The sequence below is a fragment of the Salvelinus alpinus genome, chromosome 24, assembly GCF_045679555.1.
Source record: "Salvelinus alpinus chromosome 24, SLU_Salpinus.1, whole genome shotgun sequence".
Taxonomy (NCBI): Eukaryota; Metazoa; Chordata; class Actinopteri; order Salmoniformes; family Salmonidae; genus Salvelinus; species Salvelinus alpinus.
Window position 1 is genome coordinate 3,011,165 of NC_092109.1, and position 12,015 is coordinate 3,023,179.

The 12,015-nt window shown below is 40.3% G+C and overlaps 1 protein-coding gene across 4 annotated transcripts; it reads left to right on the top strand.

The window, feature by feature from the left end:
* The first annotated feature begins 277 nt into the window (after positions 1 to 277).
* On the top strand, positions 278 to 11,191 carry LOC139552012 (LIM/homeobox protein Lhx2-like). Of its 4 annotated transcripts, XM_071363347.1 has the most exons (6): positions 278 to 853; positions 1,170 to 1,332; positions 2,557 to 2,759; positions 3,319 to 3,704; positions 8,205 to 8,407; positions 10,713 to 11,191. In XM_071363347.1, the coding sequence occupies exons 2-6, from the start codon at positions 1,213 to 1,215 to the stop codon at positions 11,007 to 11,009; spliced, it is 1,209 nt and encodes a 402-aa protein (XP_071219448.1). In that variant the 5' UTR covers positions 278 to 853; positions 1,170 to 1,212; the 3' UTR covers positions 11,010 to 11,191. The 4 variants fall into 4 exon arrangements, with proteins under 4 accessions (XP_071219448.1, XP_071219449.1, XP_071219447.1 ...); XM_071363348.1 differs by lacking the exon at positions 1,170 to 1,332; XM_071363346.1 differs by lacking the exon at positions 278 to 853 and having other exon boundaries at positions 947 to 1,332; positions 3,322 to 3,704.
* The last annotated feature ends 824 nt before the right edge of the window (positions 11,192 to 12,015 follow it).

Genomic DNA, 12,015 nt, shown 5'->3' on the forward strand with positions numbered 1-12,015 from the left:
TGAAAATGGTCAAAACATAACAATGATCCTTATGCTATTATAGAAATCCTAATAAAGGTTTCTGACTCATCGATGCCACCACATAGGCTGTTTTCAAAAGAAGAATTTGCTTTATCGATTCAGACGCTTTTGATTCAGCCGCTCGAGCTACAGTACATGTAATAATGATCGTTTTGGTGACATTTGTAAACCAATGAACGACTGAAAGGGCTACGTGACGTAGTCTACGAGTCCCGGTAGAAATGCGCGGAGTGTAGTTATAGGTACGGAGGTGCGTAGCAAAACGAAGCTGAGACCGCTTTCCGAGAGTCTTGACAAGGGATTTGTACACATCGAATCAATAGTCAACTCCTCCCCCTAAATTGCACACACACATAGGGCTCAGTGCTCGCCTTGCTGAAGAGTTGGATACCCGTAGGAAAACAATGTATGTTTTGCAATAGCCCTTGGATTCGAACAATTGTGTGTTTTTATGCATTCGTTCGTCGTCTTTGCTATTCTTTTATTTTCGGTTGACATTCGTTTTGGGTGTTTTGCGTCAGCATCCACGTGTAGCATTGAACGTCGCTGTTATGATTCGAGGCTTGGAGCAACTCAAGAGTGGAGGCCAGGATACCCACCACAAGTCATCTACAATTCTGCCGTGTTTTTAGTCCCGTCCCCCCCCCTTTCTCGGTTGTTTCTTGGAATAATTATTTACTCCTTCATTTTGTCCTAATGCAATTTGAACGTTTGCAATAGCTCTCGACCACTTTTGTCGGACGACAGAGTGAAATTGGTGCATTTTTGTGCATCCTGAAATCTGCAAATTGAGAGAGATTATTTGATTCAGAATTGACATTGTGGTTTGCTGGTATGTTTATTTAATTCTTATCATCTATTGGTTGTAAATAGTAGGTTATTTTGTATTTGATCACGTGTTCAAATATGGTGTAAACTATAGCCTATACGCCATATAGAAAACGTAATATTTACTATAATCATGTCTGAAATTAAAGGCCTATATTTGAATAAGAATCTAAATCACAGTGTTGGAAAGGAAAATATGTTTTTTGTAGCCTACCATCTTTCTTGGCTTGGATTTTTTGACTTCCTAAACCAATAGATGGGAGCCATTCACTTTAAATGCATGGGCGAGATTTGCGTCTCATGGAAGTTTTGGCTTGCAGATCTGAGGGAGACGCTTGCAAGTGTAGCTCTCCCGCCTCCACGATGCTCTTCCACGGGCTGCTCGGAGGCGAGATGCAGGGGGTTATCTACGAGATGGGCCGGAGGGCGAAGGGCGATTCTACCGCCATCAGTTCGGCTATAGACATGGGAGAAACGGAGACGGTGGGTAAATGCTTTATTAAAGAAGGACCTGTGCTGTTCAGACATGTGAAAGCACAAATAAAGCGTTAAATTCGAGGGACTACGGTCAGAAAGTAAACTGCGATTCAAATATATTTATTCATAAGCTAGAAAGCAGTACATTGCTTGCATGTTAGGGTTCACATGTGCTAACCGTGTGTGCGTAAAGTGTAATTATTCATGGTCTACTGGCTACTATTTCCTTTTCCTACGAAACAACATGTTACAGAAACTTTAGAATTTTATTCACGAAGTTTCCTTTCGGATGCATGTAGACTACATAGGCCCACTTAGATAACAAAACAAATAGACATAGATTATCTGTTAGAATTAATTAGTGGGTTATGAATGAACATGCATGGCCTTAAAACGGGCAGACAGACGTTCATGCAGTGTAAAATCAAATGTTGTGAGTTTTTACTGTATATGTCTGCCCGTTTTAAGGCCATGCATGTTCATTCATAACCCAACAGATAATCTTGATCACTTTGATAGCCTATTTAGGTATGTTATCTAGGCCTATTGCTATCGCAGGATATAGGCAATCGCTGTCATTGATAAGGGGAACCTAGCAGGGCACGAAACATATAGGCGTAACTTCTAAAACATAAACAGGCTTCTCGTTTGTTGTGAAAAAACTAACAAATCGTTTTTCAATAGGCCTAGCTCACGTCGATTGTCCACTAAACATGTCTTAAAGTTGGACATGCTCATGTCCATTCAGAAATACGTTTATTTCACAGAAGCATTAGAATTATAATGCTTAATCTGTGATGATTTTTTTATTCGTTTATTAGGCCTAATCAAATACGTTTTTGCAATATTTTGGCTGTCAACAAGATTCGTTAATTGATGTTAATATTAAGTGTTTCACGTGAATAAATGCACTTAGGAAAAATATTTGAATTTGACATTTTCCTTTTATTTAGTTGTTATAATACATGTTACACATGCCTCAATAAAAAAATAAGGTTTCTATTGCAGCTACATGTTAGGCCTACGTGTTACGTCATGCCACATTTAGGTTCTATCGCATTTTATCTATCGCTTTCATGACTGCAAGTAGACAGACGTATGAACAGGTATGGAACATGTTTGCGCAAAATATCCACTGTTATACAGTATTGGCCTTGACGTCTCTTGGTGGCATGCTATCGAACGTGTTCTTATTGTAAACATACAACTGATTTCCCTTTCCCTCTTCAGGGTATGAGGTCCATCAACAGCGACCGTGTGGCCTTATGCGCGGGCTGCGGGGGGAAGATATCGGACCGCTACTACTTGCTTGCGGTTGACAAACAGTGGCACATGCGCTGTCTCAAGTGCTGCGAGTGCAAACTCAACCTCGAGTCGGAGCTTACCTGTTTCAGTAAAGACGGCAGCATCTATTGCAAAGACGATTACTACAGGTAACCATGATACAAGGCTACAGCTATAACAACAACAACTGGCCAAGCAAGCATAGAAACGAGAGATATCCAATTAGGTCTAGGCCTACAGCTAGTATTCTATCTAGGCTACTTATTGCAAACACTTCAACTCCCCAGCTGCTGCTACTCCATTTACAATCCTGAAACCAATTTCAGATAGTCAGTGCTGTTAGGCTAATCTTCCCAAAACATGGTAGCTTGTTATGCACGCAGGCCATACATTATTTACAAATGACAACAAATTAGCCAATATGCTACTATTCCGTATCTCTGGTAGGCCTATTCTTGTTTTTGATGCTCTACTTAGTCTAAACCAAAGCATCATATTTTGAAGTGGCAAAAGGACAAGAATTAAACTAAAAAATATGAAGACCTGAGGGCATTTAGCCTTTAACGCGTGATAATGAATATTCCTGTATTACAAATAACAACTTTACATCAACGTTCTTCGTCAGAATGTGCACAAGCTAAAGTTTGTTGACCCTGGATTGAATCTATATTCTGTACGTGTTTGTGTCATCCGCTCTCTTCTCCCAAGCAGGAGGTTTTCCGTCCAGAGGTGCGCCCGTTGCCATCTCGGGATCTCGGCGTCGGAGATGGTCATGCGGGCGAGGGACTTGGTCTATCACTTGAACTGTTTCACCTGTACAAGCTGCAACAAAATGCTCACGACCGGAGACCACTTCGGAATGCGGGACAGTCTTGTTTACTGCCGGCTCCACTTTGAGACACTCATACAAGGGGAATATCAAGAGCATTTCAATCACGCGGGGGATGTAGACTCGCGCAAAGGACTTTGCGCGGGCATCGCGGGAAACTCCCCGGGGCTGCCCTACTACAACGGCGTCCGGACCGTGCAGAAAGGAAGGCCGAGGAAAAGGAAAAGTCCCGGGCCTGGAGCAGATATCGTGGCTTACAACGCAGGTAGGACGAGTTTGTACCGGTTAGCCATAAATGGTTAGGGTCATTTAAATCTACAAAAAGTGCCACGAAAATAAAATCTCACTATTGTAGGGCCCTATTTTATTTCACAGTGTGTGTGATATCTCTATTGGAATGAAAGATAACGCGCAAAATAGTGGATTGTTGGACTAATTTGAAATATTTTGGTTTGATGGAAATCTACCCTTAAATCGATAGAATTGGGTTACTTACTTTCGATCAAAAATTACAGGCCTATTTTGTCTGCACCGTTTTGGGATATATAGAATGTCCTTTTTGTCATTTTTAAACAAAGTTAATCAGTTTGATAAACTAAATGGTTACTTTTTATTTTTTCAAAACAAAAATATTTTACGCCATAGCAAATGTATTGCGCAATGTTGTGCTTTGGACGTGTTTATGCGCAGACTAGGCCTGACATGTTTTAAAAAGGATCGATATGTACATGTTGATTTATTGAATAAATCACCTTTCTGAGACAGCGTCATTTTAACAAGATTTAATGTTTGCTCAAAGATGTGAGGGAAAAGTGAGAAGTTCAATGGAGGCCTCTGTTGATTTGTGGAATGGGAGCGCTTGATCCACTTCCAATCTAATATATTTAGATAACATATCCTAAGAGAAATATGCAAGATGAACACGCACAGACCACTAACTAACGCATTCAAGGAGAACCTGCTTCTGACGGCCTACCCAATTCTGCATGTCCCATTATAGGCTACAGAGAGATGGTTTGCGTAATAACAACATCTCTTGAAATACTCAATTTCATTCTTTTTTAAAATGTTTCACTTTTCCCACTGAACATTTCATTTGCAAGCTCATACACATTCAATTTAGTCTTGTCAAACCCATCTCAAAACATAGAACTTGGCTACATAGAAAAACAGAGTACTGAAAGATTTCTTAGAAGATGACAGAAGCAGACAAGTGGAAAATAGCTCAGATGGGGGCTAGGACTTCAAAAAAGATGAGCGAGAGAGATTATCGAATTTTCCCCAGTCCCACTTCACTTGTTGAGTCTCGCAGTTTGTTTGGTTTTTGGGTTAAAAAAACAACAACATTTTTGGGTCGGGAAATCAATGACGGATTGCTTGTAAAACATGGGAGAACCTGTGTAGAATCCTGAATAAAACTCTCCCCTGTGAGGTTTCGAGAGAAAGTCTCCCGCCGCCAGGAATATGTTATTCCGTCATAAATAAAGGACCGACTTGAGCGTGAAGCTCTTGGTGTGTAGTACTTTTGTGCGAGAAAAACACTAGATTACTTTGACATCTTGGTATTATGATTAGGCATTAAGCAGTGTTTATACTTGTTATAGGCGTATTATCATTCCTCTAATAATATGAGTAGGAGTAGGCAAGGACAGGCCTAATAAGGATAGGGCTAGATTGGTATAAACCTGTCGGTTTTTCGAGAATATGTAAAGGATTTAATGATACAACTCCAGGTGGCTATAGCTCCATATTGTGGTGGCATATGGTGATTTGAATAAGAAAGGCGAATGGCAGAAAGCTTTAGTAAGCACGTGAGTTAAACATGAATGGTACGGCTAATATTTAAAAGATTAGGCCCGTTCTCTGCATTCTGCTTTGGGGAACGAGAAGTTGGATTATCGTTTCATAAACATTTTGAAATGTGCCGTTCTGAGTGTGCTTCAATAGCTATGAGCATGCAAATGTAATTACAATATTTATACATTATTGTCAAGGACTGTTTCATAAACAACTTCCTTTTTTTGACAGGGTTGTCTGGTAAATGGTTATACAAATGGGAAGGATTAATTGCACAATTTCCCTCCAAATCTAAAATAGCCAACATAAATAAACGACATATAAAAGAAGAAAGCCTAATTACATAAAATAAAATAAGGATTTCAATCTTAAACCAACTAATACTGTATATAGGCTTAGACCTATCTTTCTTCGCATACTATTTTGCATTGTCCAAGATAACTTTTACCCACTTTTCCAAAATCTCATATCTAATGAAATTCGAATTAAATTATAGCCTGCAGTGTTATAAAATATTGAATAAGGCATAATGGAGAGGAACATATTGCATTTTCTTTCTTTCTTTCTTTCATTCTTTCTTTCTTTCTTTCTTTCTGTTTTGGAGCTTTGCTGCCACCTGATGGAATGTGTTGGCATTCCTTTCACTATCATCTGGAATGGCAGATTTTCTATCAAACCCTGACTGCACTGCATAACACTGTGAAAATACATGCCAATTTTATCCTATATAATATATTCTGCAATCAATCAATCAATCAAATGTATTTATAAAACCCTATATACATCAGCCAATGTCACAAAGTGCTATTCAGAAACCCAGCCTAAAACCCCAAACAGCAAGCAATGCAGGTGTAGAAGCATGGCGACAAGGAAAATCTCCCTAGAAAAGCCAGAACCTAGGAAGAAACCTAGAGAGGAACCAGGCTCTGAGGGGTGGCCAGTCCTCTTCTGGCTGTGCCGGGTTGAGATTATAACAGTACATGGCCAAGATGTTCAAACATTCATAGATGACCAGCAGGGTCAAATAATAATAATAATCCCAGTGGTTGTAGAGGGTGCAACAGGTCAGCACCTCAGGAGTAAATGTCATTTGGCCTTTCATAGCCGAGCATTCAGAGTTAGAGACAGCAAGTGCGGTAGAGAAAGAGATTCTAAAACAGTAGGTCCGGGACAAGGTAGCAGGTCTGGTGAACAAGTCAGGGTTCCATAGCCGCAGGCAGAACAGTTGAAACTGGACCAGCAGCACGACCCTGTGGACTGGGGACAGCAAGGAGTCATCAGGCATGGTAGTCCTGAGGCAAGGTCCCAGGGCTCAGGTCCTCTGGGAGAGGAGGGAGAGAGAGAGAATTAAGAGGGAGCATACTTAAATTCACACAGGACACCGGATAAGACAGGAGAAATACTCCAGTTATTACAGACTGACCCTAGCCCCCCGACACATAAACTACTGCAGCATAAATACTGGAGGCTGAGACAGGAGGGGCCGGAAGATACTGTGGCCCCGCACGACGATACCCCCGGACAGGGCCAACCAGGCAGGACATAACCCCTCCCACTTTGCCAAAGCACAGCCCCCATACTACTAGAGGGATATCTTCAAACCACCAACTTACTACCCTGAGACATGGCTGAGTATAGCCCATGAAGATCTCCCCCACGGCATGACCCGAGGGGGGCGCTAACCCGGACAGGAAGATCACGTCAGTGACTCAACCCACTCCAGTGATGCACCCCTCCTGGGGACGGCATGGAAGAGCACCACTAAGCCAGTGACTCAGCCCCCGTAATAGGGTTAGAGGCAGAGAATCCCGGTGGAGAGAGGGGAACCAGCCAGGCAGAGACAGCAAGGGCTGTTCGTCGCTCCAGTGCCTTTCCGTTCATAGTGTGGTGAATTCCAGAATCCATAACTATTGGCAAAAGTTCTTGACACGCAATTGACATTTCACTTCTTTTTTTTTTACTCACTTGAATATTTTGACATATGAATTTGTTGTCCCCGTTTTTTAAGGAATTATTAGTAACACTTTAGAGTCATTATTCTTGTAAATACAATACTTACTGTACTTACAGACGCAAAAAGGGAAAAAGTGCGTTCCAATAATGAGCAAATGCAATACTTTTAACACTGCACTACTTACAAAGTAATAAGAATACTAAAGGTAAGGCATTTGTTATGTCCAGTCAATCTTGTGGGTTCACATTTTCTTGATTTATTTTGGCATTTTCACTCAGTGTTGTGGGTATTTAGGAGTAATCACATTGTGATTCTTTTTGCATTCAGTTTTGCAACTAACATGCTTGCTAATTTAGAGCTTCCGGAGTACTGGTAGATTGTCAGATGTGTTGTCGGTGTTTTGCAGACAGTTTTGCCCATGCTGTAAACTACAGTGTAAACATATAGGTCGTGCTCTTGCTTTGATTCAATTTGATACAAAAGTTGTCATTATGAATTCATTGAAATTAGCACAATAGTTTATAGATATAGATAACTGTACTGTTACCAATAATAGTAGTAATGATAATAATATAATCTGATTAGCAAGAAAGAAAATATTCTAGTGCAATGATTGCACTGTAAAAGTACCCCTTTAATGCATAATTTGCTCATTTTGACTTACATTTTAATTTTACATTTTAATCGCACAAGAATCAAAAATATTTCAGTTTGATGAATGTATCCATTTAGCCTCCATTAACCACAACCTTGTAAAGTCCAGTCCGTCATGAGCTTTCCTGTCAACAAATAAGACACGCGGTCCGTCTGCCATAGCGTTCACAACGGCAACAAAACAACACATAGGGATACTCTGAATACGTAATCCCAATGATGACATGATCGTAACCATAAACTAAATTCCATGAAAATGGTCACCAAAGTATTGTGTCATATTGTATCGTATCGTACCGTAACGAATTGTATCATCTCTCAACCAGAAACTAACCTGTGTGTGTTGTCCCTCCCCTCCAGCATTAAGTTGCAATGAGGATGGGGACCACCTGGACCGGGACTCCCACTACTCCTCCAGCGCCAAGTCCAAGCGCATGCGGACCTCCTTCAAACACCACCAACTGAGGACCATGAAGTCCTACTTTGCCATCAACCACAATCCAGACGCCAAAGACCTGAAACAGCTGTCCCAGAAGACGGGTCTCTCCAAACGCGTGCTGCAGGTGAGAAAGAAGATTCCCTCCATAAGGATAATTATTTACCCACAGGTAAAGGTAACTGCCAAAATAATGGCTACCATGGCTATGTCCCCATAGCATGACAATGCCCCCATCCACAGGGCACGAGTGTCACTGAATGGTTTGAGGAGCATGACAACTATGTAATCCATATGCCATTGGCAACTCAGTCATCAGATCTAAACCCAATTGAACATTTATGTGAGATTCTGGAACAGTGCCTCAGACAACGTTTTCCACCACCATCAACAAAACACAAAATAATGGAATTTCTTGTGGAAGAATGGTGTCGCATCCCTCCAATAGAGTTCCAGACACTTGTAGAATCTGTGCCAGGGTGCATTGAAGCTGTTCTCGGTCACGGTGACTCAACGCCCTGTTAAAACACTTTATGTTGGTGTTTCCTTTATTTTGGCAGTTACCTGTATGTTATTGTATATAGTCCACTTCTGGGCTCATATTGAAAAAGTGTCTCAGAGTAGGATCAGTTTGTCCTTTTAGATAATAATGAATAAGATTATATGGATAGGGGGGACCTGATCCTAGAGCAGCAGTCCTACTCTGAGACGAATACTTGCACTGATGCTCATTTGGATAAATGAAATCTGCATCGCATTTCACCAGTTACAAATACTGTAAATCATAATTTTTTGCTTTGGATATCTGTATGTTTAGTGCAAAATTCCATCTAATTAAATATACCATTTTATTTTTTTATTACATCATTACAATCCAATGCAAGTCACTATATTAGCATTTTTTGCACTTCATGTCCAATTGATCCTTAAGTATCTACAATGGATTGTGTATCTCAGCAAAGTTAGTATTTGGAAACAATGTCCAGTTAAACAAAACCAAAGCATGGAGTGCTGTCATAACTTGTCCATAGACTGCGTACAGGGTAAGGAAACAAAATGATTTTGTAGTTTTGGGTGAACTATCCCTTTAACTACTAACACTCAGCATTCACACAGAGAGAAAGTGATTAATCGGTATAACAATAAAGGAATTAGTTTAGTGTAATAATGTTCCTTTTGGGAAACAGCTTGGATGCTAACGATGCAACTGACTGTAGGATCTACAGTAATACTTAACTTAAAGCTGCAACATGTAACTTTTTGGGACACCCGACCAAATTTTCATAAAAATGTGAATTATAGATCTGTCATTCTCATTGAAATTGAAAGCAAGTCTAAGAAGCAGTAGATCTGTTCTATGTGAGCTATTCCTATGCTTCCCGTTCTTAAGTTTAGTTTTTGCATTTTTGACTTTCGGTTTTGTACACCAGCCTAGAACAGCTGAAAATACAATATTTTTGGGTAAAGAAAATATATTTCACAGCGGTTTAGATGGAACAATGATTCTCTACACTATACTTTTGTTTTTTCACATAAACTGGAATTAAATGAACTATTAGAATTTTATCAACCAGGAAATGGCGAAGCGATTTCTGTATAGTGCATCTTTAATGTTACACAAACTATGAAAGCTCTTGGGATACTAGGCCCTGTACAATAGTACTCGACTGTGTGGCAACTGGAAACAGTGGTTTATGCTTGTGGGGTTATTGTCAAGTGTTGCACATTGATGATGGTACCTGCAGCCCTTGTAGAAAAATGTATTTGTGTGGCTATGTACTCAGTATTTCAACAATTCCCTCATAGTTGTTTTACATGTAGTAGTAGTAAATAATGACAATATTTGAAATTGCATTCTTTGTATCTGTGGTACTAATGAACTTAATAATAGTGCAAAATGCCAGACAAATCTATCAGGGGAGTTTTTGATTAGTATAATTGCTCAAGTATTATGATTATCCCAAACAAACCGTAAATTCATTGAAATGGCCAACCTATTTCCATTCCGTTGAACATCATTTTCACAAGAGTAAAAACATTTAGTCCTCACACAGTCAGTATAGATATCCCTTGATCTAAGTCATGGCCTATTTGTTTTTGTTTTTTAAAGAAAGTGTCACCGAGTTATCATACCAACTGTTTAGCATTCGATATGGGAATTCAAAAACGCGCAACGGACCATTTGCAAAAGTATAAACAACTGCAAATTATATATTGAAAAAAACAGACAGACGTAAAACACGGATTTAATGAACAAACTGAAATTGCTTTGATGAATTCCATTTTCATGTTTGTCATTTTGATTTGAACCCCCCTTTCCTTCGGTATCTCTCTGTTTCTAAACCTTTCCCCCCACAGCCCAGGCTTCGGTTCACCACACTAACACTATCTATTGAGCATTTTCCCCCTCTTTTCTCTTTCTTTCTTTGAAGGTTTGGTTCCAAAACGCCCGGGCCAAGTTTCGACGGAACATTCTACGTCAGGAGAGCACAGGGCTAGACAAGCTGTTGGATGGGTCCACTCTATCAGGGGGGTCGCCTTCAGGCCCCCCCTCCGAGCTGTCCAACTCCTCAATGAGCCCTTCCAGTACCCATACCACCCTCACGGACCTGACCAGCCCCTCTATGACATCGGCTAACCCTGTACTGACCGCCGTGCCGGGGGGCAATGACCCCCATGACTCCATGAGTATAAGCCCTTCCCAGAACACCCTTACCAGCCTTTTCTGATGTCACCCACCCCACCCGAACCGTCCTAAACCCATCCACCAGCTCACTCAAGAGGGAGTCACTTATATAAATGATATTCCCCCTGGACCCTGGACCTTAGGCTTCTACCCTGTCACTCCATCCTGACCATTCTGTTTCTAGGTAGGGATTTGTATAAAAAAAAATAAAAAAAAAAGGTAAAAGCATTGGGGAGTGTAAAATGCAGATGCAAAGTACTGTAGCAAGGTTATCCGGCAGACTCTAGCGTGCCTTATACATTTGAACCACACTGAGGAACCCCTGATCTGATAAATGTCTAATCTAGGTGGCATATTTCTTAAAGGATTTTGTTAAAGGACGGTTGCCCCACTGACAACTGCATTTGCTTACGACATGGCCATCAAAGCTGATCTACTTTACAATGCAGTCTGTACAGAGTAAGGGGCTGATGTCAACAAGAAAATGTATATTGATAGAGATGGCATAGATGAGAATTAGAATTAAACGGATACAGTTAATATAAAGATATCATGGTCACTATCCTTTAGACTCAGACTTTGCTTGAATATTTTGTAACAATAAACTGTTATACACAGAAATTAGATATGATATATATTGATATCTGATGGAATTGCGTTGATTCTATTTGCAGTCACCATTTAATATCTCAGTAACACATATACCTTTTAAGCAAAAATAGCTTTTTCGAGCATCACACTGTTTGGATTATGAATTGATAGGAGTAACATATGGATTTAGATTGTGGAATAATGTCTGGCTATTTGAATATTGTCACATTCATCACTACATTTGTAGTTTGTTTCAGCACTTGTGTACCAGATGCACTTCTACACGGCAGTCATGCACGCACGCACACGCACACACCATACTTACCTCAGTCTAAATGTCTTTCTATGTTCTTGCTTCTGAAACCCAGCACTCTGATTTTGGGTAGATACCAAGGTTATGGCTCTGTTTGCGTGGTATCACATTTTGAAATTCTAGAAGTCCATAAAATGTAGGAATT

What these genes read in the sequence shown, in the direction of transcription:
- LOC139552012 (XM_071363346.1), top strand. Translation starts at nt 1,126, where the DNA reads ATGCATGGGCGAGATTTGCGTCTCATGGAAGTTTTGGCTTGCAGATCT. An exon ending in ACATGGGAGAAACGGAGACG is followed by an intron (nt 1,333 to 2,556) that starts GTGGGTAAATGC and finishes TTCCCTCTTCAG; the next exon opens with GGTATGAGGTCCATCAACAG. An exon ending in TATCGTGGCTTACAACGCAG is followed by an intron (nt 3,705 to 8,204) that starts GTAGGACGAGTT and finishes CCTCCCCTCCAG; the next exon opens with CATTAAGTTGCAATGAGGAT.